The sequence below is a fragment of the Myodes glareolus genome, chromosome 26 (assembly GCF_982192425.1).
Source record: "Myodes glareolus chromosome 26, mMyoGla1.1, whole genome shotgun sequence".
NCBI lineage: Eukaryota > Metazoa > Chordata > Mammalia > Rodentia > Cricetidae > Myodes > Myodes glareolus.
This window is the reverse complement of record NC_142051.1, coordinates 4162918-4185040: the sequence shown is the minus strand read 5'-3', so window position 1 is coordinate 4185040 and position 22123 is coordinate 4162918. Positions and strand designations below refer to the sequence as shown.

Here is a 22123-nt window from a genome sequence, read left to right as displayed (position 1 = left end):
CCCTCATCCCAAAAGTAGGTAAGTAGGGTTTAAAAAATTGAAGAATAGCCTCTTCTAAAAAGAATACTTATTGTTTTCAGGAATCTTTTCTCAAAAATATTCCATAGCCACAAGAATAAAAAATGCTTATCTTTTATTATTTTTAAACATTTTAGAAACATGTTATTCGCTTCGATAATGCTGTAAGAATGGTATTTATCGCACAGGACAACTGGAGATGAGTGGGGAACCTACCTTTGTGTCATCTAAAGCATCACTAGCCTATCATTCAGAAAGAATTAATTCCGGTTGGATTGTCCCCTAAATGTGAAAGACAAAACAATAAAACTGAAAGTTGTGTAAAATAATCTCTTTATAATTTGAAGAAAAGCAAAGATGTCTGAAAACTGTTAAAATATTATTTAATCTCAGAAGACTGGAAAACTATATAAACATTGAGAACAACTAGTGATTAAAATTTATCATGAATGAGTAAAGACCAAACAACAGACTAGGAAATATTTTAATATACATATCTATCTAAAGCGTCCATTTCATACCACAATAACAATGATCAGAAATCCAGACTCAGCTCCTACAGCAAGCAGCCAACAGAAAATGGACAAGAGACTGGATTAGGTGGCACATATTCATAGAATGGAGCCAAATAGGTTGCAAACACATGGGAAATGCTTACTCTCATTACTGGTCAGAGAAAGTGCAGCTAAATATCAAAAGGAAATATCGCTAAGCACTTGTCAAGTGGTTAAAACTAAGGAACCAGCAGTGTCAAGACTGAGGAGTAATGTGAGCTGCAACCAGCATGTGTTTCAAGGTGTTGCCTGGGATACTTCAAGACACTGTTTCGGATACTGCAGAGACCATGCATTCAGAAGGACCCTGCACTTCATTTAACTCTCAGTTGTTGCCATTCTAGAAATCTTACTCGTGCTGCCCCAAGCTTGTGTTTAAAAGTGAATCCTGAAAGGACACTGGAGATGAGAAGCTTGCGTGCTCACAGCAGTGGTGTCCGCTGTGTCAACACTCACACTTCAGCGCTCAGGATGCCCAACAAGCAAAGAATTCGTTTGTGTCTGTAACACATGGGAGTTAAGCTATACTCAAACGACATCTGCTACTGAGTACAAGAAGAAGGGAGGACAGTGGCAGGCTAGAAGCCTAGTTCTCCTTGCTAGACAGACCTCACTCTGAAAGGAGAGAGATACATCATTTTAAAAAAATGTGAATGACCAGCAAATCTTGTTGCATCCTTTTTTCCACTGGTGTTCCTTTCTGGTATTAGGAAAGTACTCACATAGAAGGGAGACACGGAAGGAAAGGGAAGGATAGACGTCTAACTGTGGCACCTCTTCCTTATAGTCCACCAACTCAGTCAAGCTAGAGTGGAGAGTGTCTACTAATAGAGCTGCTTAGGCAATAACCCTGACTTACAACCCTGTATCAAAGAGCATGCCTTTAACAGGCAGCTCTAGGGGGGCAGGGCAGGGCAGGGTCACAGCCAAAGTTAAGACCTGGATTCTCTCCCTCTCCCTTCTTCCCCCTCTTTTGCTTGTTTTGTTTTTCTGTTTTTGTTTGGTTTTGGTTTTGGTGTTTTTCTGTGTAGCAGCTCCTGGAACTTGCTTTGTAGACCAGGCTGGCCTCAAATTCACTGAGATCCGCCTGCCACTGCCTCCTGAGTGCTGCTGGGATTAAAGGTGTGTACCACCCGCAGGCCTTTAACCCTAGCACTCCGGAGGCAGAGGCAGGTGGATCTCTGTGAGTTCGAGGCCAACCTGGTCTACAAGAACTAGTTTCAGGACAGGCCCAAAGCTACAGAGAAACTCTGTCTCGTAAAATCAAAAAAGAAAAAAAAGAAAAAAAAAAGAAAAGAAAAAAGGTGTGTATCACCACATCCAGCTCAGTTCTCTTCTTGAGAAAAGCACAATTCTGCCAGGTGAGACCAACGACTCTGGGTAACAGTATTTGAGAAAGAACAACACAGGTGCACTTAAAGCAATTGTACAATATGCAGAATCTTTGCTGTGTGCATCTCCTATGTGCCTTGGTGGCCAGGCTTCCAGTCTCCACTTTCTGTTTAAATCATTCAAGGCATAGCCATAGGCCAGAACCTGAAAGAAGTTTCTAGATGGCAGCATATATGCAATGCATAAACCTAAGGTATATATAAATTAGCAAGAGTTTCTATTCAAGCTAGTTTCTCTTTGGGCTTTAACCAGGGTTGGACATGTGCTCTATTAAAGAGCTTTTTCTTTTATTAATTTCTAATTTCACAGAGTAATTTCTCATTGGAAAGGCATATTCATTCTAGAACAACACACCTAGAAAACACAAGTTTGACATCTGCATTCAATACTAAAAACAGTAAAGATTTAAGATGAAACTACTTTTGCATTTTTTTTTACTTTTTGTTTTCTATCTCTTCCTTCCCCCTCCTATTCTTACTGCTGTTTCTAGTCTTATTCTTCTTTCACAGAATCTCGCTGTGTTTGTGTCTCTGTCTAGCCTAGAACTCACTATTTAAAACCATGCTGATTTCAAACTCACAGATCCCTGCCTGCCTATGCCTTCCAAGTGCTGGTTTAAAGGCATATGTGATCATGCCCAGCTTATATCCTTTTTAAACTTATGGAATTTTGTTGGCAGCTTGGCTTTAATGGGTACAACTGAAACTTTGTAAGACTGGTGGACTACTGTAAAAGCACCCAAACTTTTAGTCCAAGGTAAATTCTCTAGGCGTGAGTTTTCTCCAGTGTTTACTAACCATTAGAATGTCCCCACACTGGAATTGCTAGGGAAGTCGTAGTGACATTATATAAAGCTCACATTTGCTCAGTAAAGGTCCCTCTTCACTGAATGTCACAGGAGAGGTCAGATTTGGTAGCTCTTGAGGAACTGGGGAGATCGTCAGAGAGGGAGAAGGAAAGTAGGTAATGAACATAACCATCATAAAACCGACTCCTAAGAACTTTGACCAGCCAGACTCCATTCTGTAATGGAGAGCTTTCAGTGATTTTAACATGAATATGTCTGGAGATAAAAACTGGAAGAAAACTAAGCAGGAAAAGCCCCATAGTTTTGTGGGTCAGTTTATAAAAAGCAGTCAGCATTGATGCTTAAGTCCTGGAGTCTCCCTGCAGTTGTGAACGTAGGCTGTAATAAACACTGCACCCCCCCATCCCTGGGATTTTTGGAATGACTGGATTTTTTGTTGTCTATAATGAGCTCTTCCATTACACTTGAATCCAACTCCAGAGGTGGCCTGTAGTGTAGGAGGCAGTTTGGAAAACATGGCAGCCGCGCCTGAATGACTAGGAACCTTACTAACACACTGGAACTATCACCCGCACCCTCCTGCTCTTTAGTCCCGTCTTATGCTCAAGATCCGAACCTTGGAACTAATCCCTGGCAAAAATCCTGGGGAATGGCTACATGAACCTCTCCAGAAGATTTGGAGAGTGTGTTGTGTTTATAATTTGATGGAGATGAGCCAGGAGAGTGACAAACAGTTAAAGTCACAAAGATAAATGACAACAGCCACCCTCATTCCCTTCGGTTACCGTGAGAGGGATAACATGGATGGTATTCATGGCGGCCGTCAAAGATGAGATTTAGGTGGGGTGTAGACGGTTCACTTCTAGAGAGGGAAGAAATGTCTGTTATGTCTTGGACAGGAAGCTCTAAAAGTTCATGTGTTGAACTCGTGGGTCCCAGCTGGTGGCAGTGTTGAGAGGCAAACTAGCTTACAAGGGGAGTAACTTCACGGATGGATTGTGTCGTTGGAGGCCTGACTTTGAAAGGTATATCTTGTCCCCAATCTCTTTCTCCTTGCCTCGTGGTAAATGAGAAGATCTGATGATACCGGTATTTCTGAGTGCTGCTATCATTGTAATGGTGTAGAGTTTAAATGTCCTCTGAAGGCTCATATACTAAAAACTCGGTTGCTGGCCTGATAAACCAGGTCCCTGGAAGGGAATTCTGGCACTCTAGTGTTTACACATGCAGTCTCTATCTCTCCAGTCCCCCTCCCCCTCCCTACTTTCCAGCTGTCCTGAAGTAAGCATCCTTCTGTACCATTACTCCCACCGTGACTTATCACAGGCTCCCAAAAGACACTGAGGTCAAGCAACCATGGACCGAAAGTCTGAGTCAAACAAGCCTACTTTCTTTTTGAGTCGCTCTGTTGGGCATTTTGTCAGAAGTCTAACACAAGTTCACATGGCGATTCCCTGTCGAGGCACATGCCTTGCCCTAGGAAGCCAAAAAGTGCCCAGTACAGTAACTCCCTCTTCCCTCTGTTGCTCAACATAGTAACACAGAGACCCTTTTCAGTTTGTAGTTTGATAAAACCGTAGTCATTGGAAAGAAGAGACCTCAGAAATTTCGCTCCAACCGTTCTAGCTACCAGTTTTCATGTGTGTTTTTACAGACTACTGCTATTTTGGGGAATTCACGCAGGGGTATCTCATGCCCCTGCACCACCTCTGCTGAGCTCCAGGGGGAGCTGTTCCCAAAGGGTAAGATCTGAGAAGTTTGGAACAACAGCTTGTTTTTCAGTGGATGCCACTGTCCGGTCTCCCGCTTCGGAGATGACGTTTGCCCACCCGCCTTGAAGACCTCTTTTGTCAGCAGCATCCGTATCGTTCCTGCGGGGGACCATTACAGTATAAACGGTTGAATATTTCAAAATAGCAGCCATGATTACTTAAATTCCATGTTGCAAGCTCGTTTAAGCACTTTGAGGAAGGAAAAGAAGAATGTGATAGGAAAAAAAAAAACAAACAAACAAAAACAAGCGGCACTGTGGCAGGGCTGCCTTCTGCCGCAAGGATAAGCCGTTTCTGCACTGGTTTGGCCTGTTTGTTGGGAGTTACCGTCTACATCCACCCCCCCCCACACACACACAGTGTGTATACGTTTTCTTCCGTCTAAATTTATTTGGTTAAAACAGGAGAGGAAAATGAGTTTCTCGGTGAGTCTGTATTTCTTTCCGGACGGACAAAGAGAAACTTTAAGAGAAGTAACGAAGACCCCCACGTCCAGGAGGCCGCCCATCCCAGGGCAGCAGAGGGGTGGTGGCTTTCCCGGATTCCTGCCGCTGTCTGCCGCCTTCACTTTCTTGACTGGTCTCCTCGGTCGGGTCACATCCCCAGCCGAGGACTGCTGAAACCATTCAAAACACGAGGACAGGAGGCGGGGCGCAGGGCCGGGGGTGGGGGTGAGGGGGACGGCCCAGGTCTTGCAGGGGCATCCCTGGGGAGCGGCTCCCCGCGTCATGTGGGACCCGCCCTGCGAGGGCCGGGGCGAGGCATGTTGCAAGCTCGGGGCAGCGGTCGAGGAGCTGGATTTCCGCGGTTGTGTAAGGAGGTGGCAGCGGCGGCGACAGCCCTGCTTCGCCGCGTGGGGTCCGGGGCTCGGCGATGGCCGGCTTGTGCGGGACCCGTGGCGCGCTGTCGGCGCACACGCTGCTGTTCGACCTGCCGCCCGCGCTGCTGGGCGAGCTGTGCACCATCCTGGACAGCTGTGACGGTCCGCTGGGCTGGCGCGGCCTGGGTGAGTGCGACCCAGACCTGCCAGTCCTCCCTGCAAGGGACTCAGCTAACCCAGAGACCTGACCCTCACTCCCCTTCCCTCTCCGACACTTTGGGCTCCGCTGTATTAAGTTGGGGGTTGGGAAAGTCAGATATGGAGAAGGCGTCTCGCGCTTGTAAGTTATTCCTGTTGCGCTCGCTTTGCAATGTGCACATAAATATGCAAATGTTATCATAGGTGAGTGATGTCACCTGGCTTTACAAAATGGCCCAAATTATTTTACTATTCAAACATTTTTAGAGAATTAGAGATGTAACTCAATTGCTAGAGTGATTATCTACGCATGAATGAAGCTGTAGGCTCAATTCCCAGGCATGAAATAAAACAGACCGTGGTGATGCCAACCGTGCACAGGTGAAGCAGGAGGGTCAGATCTTCAAGGCCATTCTCTCCTATGTAGAGAGTTCCTGACTGGCTTGGACAGTGTGAGACTCTGTCTCAAAAACAAAAAGCAAACGATACTTTTTTGGAACTTTAAGATATCTATTCTTTGGTGTTTTCTTTTTTAAAATTTATTTTCATTTTATGTTCATTGGTGTTTTGTCTGCATGTGTGTCTGAGTGAGGGTGTCAGGTCTCCTGGAACTGAAGTTACAGGTGGTTGTGAACTGCCATGTGGGTGCTGGGAATTGAACCCAGGTCCTCTGGAAGAGCAGCCCAGTGCTCTTAACCACCTTGCCATCTCTCCAGCCCCCTTTGGGGTTTTCTTTGCTCTCTTTGTGTGTGTGTGTGTGTGTGTGTGTGTGTGTGTGAGAGAGAGAGAGAGAGAGAGAGAGAGAGAGAGAGAGAGAGAGAGCATGGTGCATATACTCTTGTGGCAAGCAGAGGACAACTTCTGGGAGTCAGTTTTCTCTTCCACTGCAGGATCCTGGGATGGATCTCAGGCTTCCACCGCCTACTTTGGTGTTTTCAGTGAGTCCTCAATAATTTACAAGGAAATACTACAGTTCACAGTGAATGTGGCGCCCGGTTCTTTTAATTAAATACATCTTGCTTATTTGCCTAATCTGGTGCAACAAAATTGTAAAGAAAGACTTTATTTTTGTCTAGAAAGTTAACTTCAAAAATCCCTTTTATGCAGATTTGGTAAACTGAGCCACTGTGTGCTGGAAGCGGTCAGGTAATGACAGAAATCTCTGCTTTGCTGCGGCAAGCGATCTCTTTGGGGTTAGATTTAATACCTCAGGCTGTCGCAGTTAATGTTAGTTGGAAATAAAAGTGAGTATTTTTAAACCGCTTTAACTGAATCAGTGATTTTTCTTCCCAAGAACAACAACCCTGTGAGCAGAACACTTCTTTGTGGTTGGTAAACAACATGCTCGCAGCCTCTGAAATTAGCGTCTGTGTAAACTTGCTTTGGGAGTGGGCTAGGGATAGCAATTCAGAAGTAGAATATACCTTCTTAGCACAAGGAAGGGTTCGGTTCTGTCCCCAGTATCTAAACAATTTATTCAGTGATTTAAAACTATACTTTCATATATATGATGCTCTATCTGCATGTACACCTGCATGCCAGAACTGAGCATCAGATCCCACTATAGATGGCTGTGAGCCATCATGTGGGTGCTGGGAATTGAACTCAGGACTTCTGGAAGAGGTGCCAGTGCTCTTAATTGGAGAGCCATCTCTCCAGTCCTAAACTAGAATTTTAAAACAAGATTTTTCAGCAGACGTCTCAGAAGAGGATACTTGACTCAGACTTTGAAAAAACAGAGCAATTTCCAGCCCGCCATTGAGAGATAAGATCCCTCCCCTATCAGTGTGTTTCCCTTTTTGAGCTAGATCACGGCATAGGCAGTATTTGTGTCTATATATTTCTGAGGATTATTGCATTTTGAAAACAAAATATTTTTGGCCCAGTGAGCAGATACGCATGGGGCCAGATCATGTCATAGCTAATGAAGGCAGTCAGTGGAGGCCATGAAAATGGAAGAAGGTGTGTCCTATTTAAGGGAACAGTCAGCACTCAGGCCCTGCTTTTCAGGAAGTCCAGCCCGATTAACTGGCTTCTTTCCTCTCTCCTTCTCCTCACCTTTCTCCATAGCATTAAACTCCAAATAGTCAAGCGTCATACCCCCTCCATCCACCTGTGGCTCAGGTACTGTAGTCATTGCAAGCATTTCTATACATAAGGGCACTGGGTTACAGATTGTGGGGTCACTTGCCCATGCCCATACGTTCGAAAGTAGCAGAGCCAGGACTCGAGCTAGGGGCATCTGTATCCAAGGTTCATGTTCATGCTGTGAGCCACAAGCCACACTGCCCACTTCCACTTACTGTAATACCCTTCTCTTCTGCATCCCACAGACCCCTAAAGGTAGCATTTCTGACTTGGAAAAAAAACCTTAGTGTGCCGCTCACACACACGGCTGTGTTACAGTTCACTGTGCCGCTCACACACACATGGCTCTGTGTTACAGTTCAGTGTGTCGCTCACACACATGGCTCTGTGTTACAGTTCAGTGTGCCGCTCACACACACGGCTCTGTTTGCCCTTGTGGAAATTAACAAAGATGGCGGACACAAGGACAAACCAGGGACATCTGGACAAATGAAGGAGGACTCTGAAGCTAGGTACATTTGGTTGAAGGTGGGAAGATTTTAAATTGGAGATTTAAAAGGGAGTTTTTTTTTTCTTTAAATCTGATGGAATGGGGAAGGTGGCATGCAGGGTAACTAGATTTGAGGCATCTCATGTGAATGTTCAGAGGTACATATTTGTCTTTCTCCAGTTGATGGAGGTATGGGTTACTAATCAAGTTTTGACAGTGTAGGGCCGATGACCACAGGCTCCCTGGACTCACTGCCACAGGTCGATTTGGAATGCTTCCTGGAGATGGCAAGTTGGTTTATTGGGTTTGACCTGGTGCATACTATAGACTAAAACCCTGTCTCTGTATGGAGCGTGGATAGTATGCCTTTGCATGCTGATTCTAAAAATGTGCACTCCTCAATGTAGATGTAAGTGCCTGTTCAGGCTCGCGTGCCTTGTCCCCTACTAGTGCAGCGAGGAGAGGGGGAAAAAGGAGGTGGGGAAGTCCTGGAAGGAAAACTAGATCTTTGCAACAAGGAGCGGGTTGTTGAGCTGACCGTGGAGCTGCACTGAGTTCTGAAAGAGTAGCTGAGTAAATGCTTGAGTATGTGAAGCCTTGAGCTTGATTCCCTAGTGTATGGGCATGTACATGTGTGCGTGCATGCAGCACACACACACACACACACACGCACGCACGCACGCACAGGTGACCTGTGCAGAAAGTAAGCAAGAATCTGAAGCTATGAAGGACCCCAACTGCAGATGCGAAGGAATCACAACAGTGACAAGAAAACTGTCCTAGCCTGATCATGATCCCCGATGACAGTGACTGTGGGATTACAATTACCAAAGACAGTTCAGACAAGGGCAGATCGCGTAGCTGTCCCTGTGTTAGGTAAATGTGTGGGGGATCAAGGAGCCTGGTTGCTTGCACGCTAGAATCACCCGCGCAAGGCTTTGAACATACAAATGCTTAGGTCTCTCTTCTGGAGCAGCTGATGGAGAGCGTGGGTGGAAAGTGTAAGGCACATCTGGAGGCACCGTCTGCTTCCAGCACTATCACATATACCAAATTCCTCAAGCCACTTTGTTAAGTATTGTTAGTAAAATTAGTATAATTCCAAGGTAATCTCGGATTGTTGGTGACAACTGCTTGCTTTGCAGACACAATGACATCATAACGAACATACAGACCTCTGATGAGCAGTCATTCATTCCATTACCATAAACTGCTATTTAAAGTAAATAGTTTGGGACCATTCACACTGTCAAACCTCTCAACATTATAAGATAGACTGAGAAAACTCATGTTATTCTTTTATAGATTCTATGCAATAGGTGCTATTCAGTGTTCTTTCTCTCATAAGGGACTGGAGAGATGGCTCAGTGGCTGAGAGTGTGTGCTGCCCTTCCAGAGGACGTGGGTTCTGTTCCTGGCACCCATGCCTGTGTGCTCACAATGACTTGTAAGGAACTGAGCCCATTGTCTTCGTTTTCACGGACTACCCACATTCACAAGTACATACCCCCTCAACGTGCACACATAATTAAAACATCATAAAAAGTAAATCTCTTAAAAGTAAATAAATTATGCAAGTGAATAGTCATTTTTAAAATAAATAAACCGATAGCACATTAATCATGCATTTGTATGCAATGAGACTAGGGATACTAACAGCTTCCATTTTGGAGTATCTGCTGGTGTCTGATCCTGCTTTAAGTACTTTATATAGACTGTCTCCTGAACCTACTATAAAAATGTAGACCCTGTCCCCATTCCCGTTTTATTGACAGGAAAATGGATTGCTAGAGAATGTAAGTGACTTGCCTCAAGTTCAGTTAATGAATGCAGACTAAGACTCTAATGAAATGATCAGATACCAGAGCGCATCTTTTCCTTTTATTTTCAGTCACCAGACTGACGTGTGATTCCTTGCTCGAGGGAGGTTTGTATTTTATTCACGCTTCCTCCACTTTTCACCTAGTCTCCCTTCTCTCTTCCAGGATTCCAGCCAAGTTCCCACACTGAGCTACCATGTCGCTTTTCCTTCCGTGTGCTCTCTGTCTCCTCCGAACTGCGTGCGACATCTCAGGCTTGGTTTTGATGACCTTGACAGTTTTGAGGAGCACTTTTTGCTCCTCAACTGTGATTTTTCTTTCTCATTGTTAGACTGAGGTTGATTCTGGAGGAGATCACAGAGGCAAAGGGCCATTTTCACCATGGTTTAGCCGGGGTCCATACTTCTGATGTAAACCACCTCTGTCCCATTTACCATGGGCTAAGGTCGTATCTGTTGGGTACCCACATGATAACGTTTCTCTTGGTCCTCCTCTTTCCACATTGTACTCTTCAGAAGGAGGCACTGTGTCCTTCCCTTACTTCAGGAACAGCCAATGGGCTTCCCATCCTGAAGACAGACTGTGGCTTGCCGTGGACCACTGCATCATTCCTCCCATCATGCAAGGCTGCCATTAGATCTCACTTCTACTCTAAGCTACCAGCCCATTTATCTCTTCTCCCTCAAAGGGGCTATTTATTCTATTAGTCCATTGCTGTATCCTTTCTTGAACCTTCTCTATTTAGGCTTTCATCCTTCACTGGTCCAGATGCTGAACCTTCCCAGCATGGCTAAATGCACTGGTTGCCCCCAAGACTTCATCTTACTTGACACATTGGATTGTCCTCTCTCCACGAAGTACTGTGTATTTATAGAACTGTACTCGGGTCTTATTTCTTCCTTTTGTGACAGATGGCTCTTTATCTCTTATGATGCCTTCGGACCCCATGACCCATACCCACTACCTAGGATTCTATTCAGATGTCACTAATTGCCAAGTTTCTAGCGTGGGTCTCTCTTACACATGAGCATCACCTTTCTGTTTACCTACTTGAGCAATGTCTTCAAATTCACATTCCTCAAATGTCTCTCCTCTACTCCCCGAAGTTTTCCCATTTTAATTAATAGCAATCTTATTTTTTATTTATTTAGGCCAAAAGATTAATATTTCGTGACTTTTCAGCTTTTTCTCCCCACAAACCACATTCTGTCTCTAAGCAATTGTTATTATGGTTTTTGCCTTTTAGATCTATGTAATAATATAACCTCGTACCACGGTGGTCACAGCTATCTTCAACCAAACCAACATGAGAGTTTTATGTGGATTATGTAGCTGTCTTCTAGGTGAGATTTTCTCACCCTTCTTTTTAAAATGCCTTTAAAAAAAGCAGTCAGTGGGCCTTTTGCACATGAAATATCGCTGCTTCATTCATAACCCTGAGATAGCGTCCCATCTCGCCTCTAGTAGGCATGGGGCACCCACATAACTTTTCTCCCTGCTCTCTCTCTATGCTGACTTTCTGTTTCTTGGACTTACAGGACAGTTGTCCTGCAGACAACCTTGAGGCCTCCCTCTTCACCTATTCTACGCTTCGGCATGCCTTGAATGCGCCTATAAAACTGACAACCCGGCAGGGCAATCCTGGCCCTGAGGCAGAGATGGGCAGATCTCTGAGTCTGAGGCTAGCCTGGACTACAGAGGTACACAGAGAGACCCTGCAGATTGGGTCCCTCCCTCTGCTCCTTATCTCTCACTCTCAGCTACACCACTTCCCCATTTTTACCCTCCATATTTGATATTGTTTATCGTCCCTCTAGAAATACGCTTCCTACTGACGGTTATTCTTGACTGTCGACTTGATTGACTGGGAAGGTGCCTAGGAGATTGGTAGAGCGTCTTCTGGGAGTGCCGAGAGTGTTTCTAGAGAGGGCTGACCATGAGAGGGAGGTTGCACTGAGAATCCGCAGTACAGCCCATAGCCTGGGCCTGGGTGGAGTAAAAAAGGTGGGGTGTCCCTAGTACAGATATCCCCTCTCGTTCTGCTTCTTGGCACCCCTAAACTGAGCTGTTAGGCTCCTCCATACTCTACCACAGTGCTTCTCAACCCTGCTAGTGCTGCAGCCTGTTAATACAGTTCCTCATGTTGTGCTGACCACAACCATAAGGCTGTTTTTGTTGCTACTTCATAACTGTGATTTTGCTAGTTATGAATTGTACTGTAAATATCTGTGTTTTCCAGTGGCCTTAGACCCTAAAGGGGTCATGATCCACGGGTTGAGAACCACTGTCCTGCCATAGTGGACTGAAATCTCTGAGCCTGTAAGTCAAAAATGTTTTCTCTCCTTAGGCTGGTTTACTCAGCCCTTTGTTGAAACATTTCCAAGTCTAACTGACGCACCTCATGAAGGCAGCTATTCAAGTTTTATGTTTGTTGCTCTTGTTTCTGATCTGCCTGTTTCACACTGACTCCCTTAGCGTCTAAAACTAGGGATGGAACAGAGCCGCCGTTTACACTGTGAATCAGTTAATAAGTAGTCAACTGAGACTTTTTTTAGACATCCAAAATCTTATTAGGTAGAATGTTTAACAAAGACTACACTAGTAAGGTGCTGTAGTAACTGCTTGTAAAGATTCTCTGATTTTATAAAGAGTGAATTTATATAAATGCCCCAAGGACGACTCCAGTGGGAGCGATGTGGGGAAACAGTATTGGTCATTATCACAGAATGACATTAAACAGACTTTGTTGTTTTTAAGACAAGATCTCATTGTGTAGTTCTAGTTACACTGGAATTTGCTACAAAGACCAGGCTAGCCTTAAACTCAAAAGAATCCATCTGCTTCTTCTGCCTTCCAAGTGCTAAGATTAAAGGCGTGTGCCACCTTGCCTGGCTGAAAGCTGCATGGCCTCGAGGTTTAGAGAGTGCTGGTGTTGAGAACAACCTGTTCTCATACCGATACCTAAGCGCTGTTAACTTCCAGGTCATTGTCTATGTCTAGGAAAACATGAACATTGGGGGACATTTGAGAGACTGTCACAGTTTTCCCTGCCCTTACTCTCATTATGTAATAGAAATCCTCCTCAAATGTGGATTAAAGAGTTTACATGTGCATAAGCTTAGATAAGTATTATTTCTTACAAAATTGGCTCACTCATGGTGTTACTGCTGTCTGGGATGTGGAATACATAGGCAACTTACACACTTTAATTTTGTTTTATTGCTTTGGAATTTTAAAATATCCTTCATCATAAGGGATTTGCTATTGTTGCTTGCTGAAACCAAACCTATTTCTTTGTGTGTTTTGTAGAAAAACAGAAAAGAATCAGCTTAGCTTTCCCATTGTGTCCCCAAAACAAACTGCACAAATGCTGCCTTAACTTCCTAGGGCTTTGGCATGTGGTCGCATGCAAATACAGAGACTGCAAACTGGGGAGTGTTGCGTTATTCTGAAAATCCCCCTCCAGAGACATATTTGCATATGGAGACAAGATTTCTGTCACTGAATTCCCCAGTGGTTAGCACTATCTAGATATTTGACCTGTTCAAAACAGCCTGCCAAGACTTTTGAGCATCTAGAGATATTGTCTGATTGTTACCTTCAGGTCAATGGATTTCTCAGCTTCTCAGGTCTCCTTATTTTTAGGTTTCTTTCGTGACGAGGTATCTTTTAGTAAGATTTGCCTTCCAAAACAATGTTTTTCTACGACTACAGCCCATTTTTCTTACTTTATCTTTTTATTTTAAAATACTCTTTAACAATACAGTTAATTATTGGGAACTTTGCTCTTTGATTTGTGAAGAAACAAAGCCCTGTATTCTGGAAGAGAGAAAAGTAAGGAAAGTATTAGTGGAAACTAAGAATATGGACTGTAGCTAACGTACCAAGAATTTACATTCCTGTTGCACCAAACTGAAGTTATTGTTTTATAGAATTTGATTTAAATGAACTATACATTTTATGGTTGCAGATAATTATTCTTTTTTAGTGGTATTTCTATTTAAAATGCCTTATCCTTAGGGAAAAGCCATTAAGGATGTACAATGAATCACCAGTAGAAGAAAGAGAAAACATATTCAATTTCTAGTCCTGGAAGCCACCCATGCACGCAGGCAGTGCCAATTCTAAGTGACTATTGGCGAGTCTCTTCCCAAGTTCTGCAGAAAAACCCTCTCACCTAGTCTAGTTTTCCTTATACTCTTTTGTGCAGATCTGTGTTAGGTAGCTAACAGCCAGTGCATTCGATGCCTGTCCACTCCCACCACAGCTGGATCTCAGAAGTGTGGTTAATGTGGTTGTGTAGTCTCTGGGGCACATGGCATGGCAGGGGGGGAGAGCACAGTTATGTCCTGCTGCTCATTGAAAAGGGAAATACAGCAGTTGAAAAAATAAAAAAGAAAAGAGGAAGGAGAATGAGGAATGGAATGTGGGACAGCAGACATCTCTGGGCTTTGGAAAGTTAATTGATTTCCTTAACCATTGCGAGTGGTTCCTTTGCTACTTGTGAGAACTACGAGCATTAAAACAATGCTTAGTCTCTGTATGTAAACTATCGCCACCAGAGAGAGACCATCTGTAAAGTTGAAGCTACCAACTTTGTGCTCCTTTTAGAAGTGTGAGGTCCGGCTCATTGCTGGTGGGGTGAACGCTCAAGTTTTTGTAATAGGGTCACCTGTTGTGGCCCCTCGTGGGACCAGCCTCGGGTTGCCCGTGTCATGAATGGTAACAACTTGTGCTGGTCCTCAGGGCCTTTGTGTGTCATTTGGCAAATGTGAATCGAACATTGGTGCTGGGTGTTTGACATACAAAGACAAGAGGGATTTCCCTGGGCGGCTTCTCTTGAACTGAACCTTCATTTGTTTGTTTGTTTTTTTGTTTTTGTTTTCTGAGACAGGATTTCTCTGTGTAGCCCTGGCTGTCTTGGAACTATCTCTGTAGACCAGGCTGGCCTCGAACCCACGGAAACCCGCCTGCCTTTTGAGTGCTGGAACTAAAGGCGTGTGCCACACCGCCTGGCGGAACCTCCGTTTTAAGGGTTGCCTTTTCTTTACTCTACGATACCCTCCTCCTTTGTAAAACGCGTTTCCATCCCATACCGTACACCTTTCCTTCTCCCATTAGTCCCAGCAAACCTTGCCCTAGCTGCCCTGTCTGCAGGCTGACTGGAGTCTGACCTTCCCCATCTTCCCTCTCAGCCCCCAGGAAATCATGAGTGTAAGGTTTATCCCAAAGATCCAAAGTTTAAAGGAACCAGCCTTATTTATTTAACAAATGCCCAAACTGTCATGCGTTATAGAGATAATATTATTAATTTGGTGGTGCATTTCGCCCAATACCCTGAAAATAGTAATAATTAGAAAATGTACTTTCTAATAGAAGAAAGCTAAACTTCCCTTACTGGAGAAAAAGCCCTGTGACACCAGTGTTCTTTCTTTGGAGTGTGACTTTTGAGGGTCACACTAAATGTTTAGAAAGTTTCCTAAAGATTAGAAATTGTGGGCTTTGGGGTTTTTGTTTTTTCTTTTTCAGTGCTAGGGACTTATCCCAGGGTCTTGGGTATGTCATATAAATGCTCTACTACTGACCTACAGTTCCAACTTCAAAAGACTAGGGGGATTTGAGAGTCAGTGTTCATTATTGTTAATATTCAGGCATCTGCACTGACCTGCCCTTGGGGTCCTGACAGGATGCTTCCTCAGCTACAGCCACTAAGAGCACCCACTGTGCACATTCGCTATCTTCTTTTTTAAAAGGTGGTTCTTGCCCGCTTCCGGTCTCATTCTCTCTCTTTCTGCTTCCCTCCCTCCTTCCCTTCCTCCCTTTCTCCCTTTCTCTCTCTCTCTTTCTCTCTCTCCACCTCTTCTCTTTTGCCATTCCTGTCCCCAGAGGCCTGTCTCCCTCTTCGCCCCCCCCTTTCCCATTCTCTTTCCTACAAGAAAATACCCGCTCCACGTGAGCATTGTCGCAAGGCGTCATTTTCTCGCGTGCTCCACTTTTTAAATAAATTACAACATCGGGGGAAAGGGAAATTATTCGCAGTCTACCACGCACTTGAAGTTGCCCCAGAGGCTAATAGCACAGCCACCTCTAAACACTCATGGTCCTTTGTGAACCCAAGTGCACACAGCCATGCTCTATTTTGATTGGAGACTTTTCCCTGCAAGGCAGGACAGTCTGTAGAGTTCACAGTGATTTGTCGTGGTTTCAAATGGAAACTTCCCAGGACAGAAAACCCTAGCCAAGACCTGTTTAAGCCCTAGCCACCATTTAGAAATACTAACTGCTTTAACCTTGTATCGGGGGTCCAGAAACTCTCTGTGTAGAGATTCATTCTTGGTGTCCCCATTTTTATTTAGGAACCTGTCTCCTTGCCCTGTTCCTCCTTGGCGCCTGAAGGTACTATAACTTGAAGGAACGTTTAAATGACAGTAGTTTGCTCTTAAGAGCTTGCAAAAGTAGTCAAATAAAGTATTTAGGAAAAAATACATGTTAACCAAAAAGACAAATTAGTTTGAGAAAGAGATAAATCATCCATCAACTTCTTTATGCAAGATAAGTTCGGATTTGTGTGTAAAGTATACAGTCTTTTCATATACTTTACATCATCTTTAGAGTATTAATAATATGTAAGTCAATACAAATAAGTAGATAATCACATTATATCATTTAGGGAAAGTAATTAAAACACACTGTGCATGTTTTAATAGTAAATTTTTTATTGTAGGATTAGGGATCAAACCCAGGGCTTTTGCAAAGTAAGCTAACACTACCTCTGGTGTATATCCCCAACTCCTGATAAAATTACTTTTTATTTGAGAATTTGTTTTGTTTTTTTCGAGACAGGGTTTGTCTGTAGCTTTGGAGCCTGTTCTGGTACTCTGTAGACCAGCCTGGCCTTGAACTCACAGAGATCCACCAGCCTCTGCCTCCTGAGTGCTGCTATCACAGGTGTGTGCCGCCACCGCCTGGCTTTTATTTGAGAATTTAATAATGCATGTTATGCTTTTTCTTTTTACCAAATCCCTCCTAATTTCCTCCTTTCTAATTTCACCCCTACCCCCTACCCCAATTCCCTCTCAACTTTGTGTGAGCTTATTTTTAAACCCAATGAGTTTACTTGCTGCTGCCATTGTGTAAGTGAGTGAAGAGCCACCTGCTGGTGGCTTCTTAGGGCCGCATACCTCCCAGGATCCATCAGTTTCCCATAACTCTTCAGCCATGTGTGGGACTTTGTGAGCTCCTCGCTTGTTTATGTTGGGATTTTGTCTGGTTTGATCTTATACAGGTCTTATGCATGCGGTCACAGCTGCTTTGAATTCTTAAGTTCAACTGCCTCGCTGTGTCTGGAAAATACTGTTTCACCATAGTTACTCACTATGTGTGGTTCTTACCACCTTCCCACCCCTTCTTCTGTGAAGAGTCCTAAGCCTTGAAAGAAGGGGGTTCACATGATATTAATAGACACTAATAGACATTTAGGACTGAACAGTTTCATAGTCTCTTATTCTCTACATGTTAATCACTTGTGGTTTCTGTGTTAATCAGCATCTAATGCACAAATAAGCCTCTCTGGTGGGAGCTGAGAGACATAATAATCTTAAACAGATAAGAATTTACAAAGAAGTAAGCATTATTCATGTAACAGAATAATAATAGCATTAGGTTCTTCCCTATGGTCTATGGGGTTCTTGGCCTGTTAATGGTACAAGGCATGAGTTCTGTCTTGTGGAGTGAATGTTAAACCCAATCAGAAACTGTTTATTTACCCCCTACCATTCTTGTCCACTCTCGATCCAGTAGACTTGTCTTGTCACACTTGCTACTGTAGGTTACAAAGCTCCCAGCTGGGTAACACTGCTGGTTGCTAGTCTGGTAGCATGCCTAGTACCTTCCAGCACTGTGAAAGCTAGCTTGTAGGAATAAAGCTTCCAGATAAGCACCAGCTTAGGTCTTTTTAATGTTCTAGACTCAAGTATGGGATATATCAGCAACAGAGTCTTGCCAGTGAAGCTATTGACATAGTTTTTTAAGAATATTTTTGTGTTTACTTAGTTGCATTCCTGGGGATGGGACTCACAGATAGGAAGAGTCAACTGCATATTAAAATAGTATTGCAGGGCTGAACTTGCCAAGAGTTTTGCCTTAAAGGCCTCTTTGTTTTTTGTAGTGGTCATACACCCAAAACACGTATTTGGTATCTGTGTAGTTTCATTCTTTTTGTAAGACACTATCCCTTAAAAGACATGAGGAATGCAAACATTTTCTGTGAAACCTGAGAGAAGAAAGGGGAAGACACTTCAGCTCAGTGATATCAGCTATCGGGTTATGTATGTTTTCTCCTTGCAGACTATATATGCCTCCAAACTGAATGTCTCCATCACCTGCTCACTTACTATGTGACAACAAAGCTGCCACCACCTTTCACTCTATTTAGAAACAAAATGTCACTTAAACGACAGAAAGTTCCAGGTGCAATTCTGTGTGGGTTCATCAGGATAGACGAAGCTATTTTGCAGTAGCAAGCACTACTGAACATCAATGGCTTGACACAGCATAACTGTGTTTTGTCCTCTTGAAAAGAGCACAGAGGGGCCATGGCATGACCCAGTATGCCAAGCCATGTAGACGCTGAGTCACCTCATGTTGACTTGTGCTTATATCGTACCATCACTGGAGTACAGTGTTGTAAATGGAGCTGCGGGTCACTTCCTGCCGCCCGGCTCCTGGCCTGTTTTACACCCAAAATAATAACACGGAAACTGTATTCATTTAAATACTGCCTGGCCCAGTAGTTCTAGCCTCTTATTGGCTAACTCTCACATATTGATTCAACCCATTTCTAATAATCTGTATCGCCACTTGACTGTGGCTTACCGGCATGAGTCTAACCAGCGTCCATCTTGGAGAGAAGAGCCATGGCATCTGCCTGACTCTGATTTCTTTCTCTCAGCATTCTGTTTGGTCTACTCCATCTATTTAAGCTGCTGTCCTATCAAAAGGCCAAGGCAGTTTCTTTATTTGACCAATGGAAGTAACACATAGAAAGAAGACCCTCCTACAACAGGATCCAGTCCTTGTGACTTGTACTCTGGATCTCTAGCATCTTGGTAGAACTGACATCTGGATGTCCAAGACAGTGAAATTTACCCTTCAACAATGGAGTAGAGAATTGGGAATGTTTGTTGAGTAGTGTTGATACTTTCAAAGTCAATTTTGACTCAAAGAACAGGGAGGCATTGTGGTTTTGTGTTATCTCTTTCAACTTTAAGGTTTTACTGAGAATATTGACAAGATTATAAAGCTGAAGTCAGTTTTCTGTTCTGGCCAAGTCTTATACATGTGGGGAGATGTGGAGATGTGGGGGCAGAGGATGACAGATTAAAGTAGAAAACTTGTCTTCTTAATATGATTTCAAACACTATAAATGAAAAGAACAACCCCCTAAGAATTTAACAGACCTGAGATTCTGAAGCCAATTTTAAACAGAAGAGAGACTCATACAGTTTACTGTTCTTATCAAATCTGAGCCCCTGTTAGCATTTGAAGAATATCATCAGCAGGCAGCAGAATCTTTCAGTGGTGTTACCGCGGTTCCTGCTGGAGGGTTTATTCCATTTATTTATTTGAGCGTGGCAGAAGGAAAATGTGTGGAGCTCTAACAACCAGTCACGGGAGTGTATCAGGATTCCCACTAGTACTCTCAGGCGCTAATTGACTTATATATAGGATCCTACCGTTTACAGTCTTTCTTGGAGGAAAAGGCGTGGTGGGATGGTACCATGACCATCCATGACCCCCAAATACACCGCTTACATTAGAGCTCAGTAGGACTGCTACCTTGGGGTGTTACCACAGGACCAAGTACATTTGCACTCTGTCATTGCCTTCTCTTCTCTTTCTTTTGCTTCACAGTGCACGTTAACATTTTGGAGTTGTGTAGTGAGACGATACAAATTTTCATTTGATAAATCCTGTTAACCCAGGTGTTGCATGGGGGAGGGCCACTTTTTTGTCCTGGCCATCTGGCTAGCTTACACTCAAAATAACCACACAGAAATTGTATTATTTAAAACACCACTTGGCCTATTAGTTCTAACATCTTATTGGCTAACTCTTACACCTTGATCTAGCCCATTTCTATTAATCTATGATGGCATCACATAGACAGAAGGACTTCCCACACCACTACCCAGCTATCAACTTTTAGCTACTCAAAAATGTTCAACACCAAGACATTACAGAGCAAATATTTAAAAACCCATTGGATAAGAATAAGTATTACAAATGAGCAAATGCCACAAAAAAGAGACTAGGAAGAAAAGAATGAACCTAAGTGGTTGGTAAACAATGCCTTAACTGGAGGCTCTCAGGCCTGGGGCAGCAAGAACCATCGTACTTCTATTTAGCTCATGTGTTTCTCACAAGGGTGGCTCAGCAATTCTGAACATACTTCATGCTTACAGTAGGATGAAGCAAGTAGAAATATTATCAGTGACAAGAGCAAATGTTTCTTATTGTTCAAGAACAATAAAATTACAAAAGAGAAACAACCTGCAATGCTAGATTCAATCCAGGGCACTAGAATAGACTCTTGGTTTGTGATGTGCACCATACAGGTTGAGAAATACAGACACTGGATCAGTGCACATGAAGGCATTGCCAGCTGTGCTTGCTTAGGGAGTCTGTCGGTGACGAAGCCTGTGTTCTATCTGGCAACTAGATCTTAGGTTTGGAAAACCATTTCTGTACAGAAACTACAGCTCTTCGAGCAAGTGATTAATTACAGCCTTGTAGAAGAGGGAGAACATGCAAATGAACTGGGAGCACAGTGTAGAGCCAGGAAATTAAGAAATGCTAAAAACAAATAGATCTTTTCAGAAGACAAGAGCCCATCTAGAGGGACATAGCCAAACAACTTCAGCAGCAAAATAACAATATTAGATTTTAACCTTTGGAATAAAATAACCTTAAGTCCATAATGATAGACTCTAAAAGTTGAATGAATTAATAAATAAGACTGCATATTTTTCACTACAGAAAAATACTGTTAATAAATACATAAGGAAAATACTGTTAATAAATACATAAATATTAAGCAAATATATCATAGTAGTAATTGCGATAAACAAGATCCATTGAATGATGCAAAATAAATCCAAGTAGAAGCAGGATGGTTCCGGAATCTCCATGTGTCTTCCCCATTGTAGTTAGAAGGGTAACTTGTGGTAGAGAGAGCTTGCAGACAGCACTGCAGCAAAGCCCTGCAGATGAGCATGCATGGCCATGAGACATTTGCACTGCAGAATCTCTGGCACTGGACACTGAGGACACACTGCTGTCTACCCACTGGAAAGATGAGGGGCTAGAGGGTAGAGCAGACTCAGAGATGAGCAAATGCAATGCAGAAACCCTTAGATAGGAGAGAAGACGGATCCACCAGTGAGACAGCTGAGGGAACTAGGGGAGGCTAAGGTTCTATTGCATCTCATTCTGACACGTTTGTCCTGGTTAGTAATGTGACTATGGATGGAAGGGCAGGGCTTCTAAGAAATTAGTTCAAAATAAAAGAGCTTACAATGAGGTTACAATTCAAATGATGTAAAATACACAAGGTGACAAGACCAGTCCCAAGTATCTGAATGAAAGCAAGCTATCCTTCTCTTCTTCCTCTTGCATTTTCCACAGCGGAGCGACTTTCAAACAGCTGGTTGGATGTTCGTCACATTGAAAAATACGTAGACCAAGGCAAAAGCGGAACAAGAGAGTTGCTGTGGTCCTGGGCACAGAAAAACAAGACCATCGGTGACCTTTTACAGGTTCTCCAGGAGATGGGGCACCAACGAGCCATTCATTTAATCACTAACTACGGTGAGTGTGTTCTCAGACTGTGGCTCTCTGTTCGTCCTATGGGATTTGTCATTTCTGACTCAGACATAGGCCTGTCTTGCTGTCAGTGACCCGTTGCTTGTGAACTTGACACTTTGTTTCCTCAATGTCAATACAAGACATTCCTTTCTACAGTTTTTGCCTTTATTTTTGAGACAGGAACTCCTTATATAACTTTGACTGACCTGGAACTTGATATGTAAACCAGGCTGTCATTGAACCCACCTGCTTCTCCCTCCTGAAGGCTGGCATTAAAGGTTGAGCCTCTCTCTTAGCA

General features: G+C 43.5%; 1 protein-coding gene across 1 annotated transcript in view; it reads left to right on the top strand.

Annotated features, from left to right (window-relative positions):
• The first annotated feature begins 5295 nt into the window (after window positions 1–5295).
• Irak3 (interleukin 1 receptor associated kinase 3) overlaps window positions 5296–22123 on the top strand; it is a 55983-nt gene continuing 39155 nt past the window's right edge. Inside the window, exons 1-2 of the mRNA XM_048418382.3 lie at window positions 5296–5550; window positions 21646–21828. Coding sequence (XP_048274339.2) covers window positions 5418–5550; window positions 21646–21828 — 316 coding nt within the window. The 5' untranslated portion in view covers window positions 5296–5417. The remainder of the gene's footprint in view (window positions 5551–21645; window positions 21829–22123) is intronic.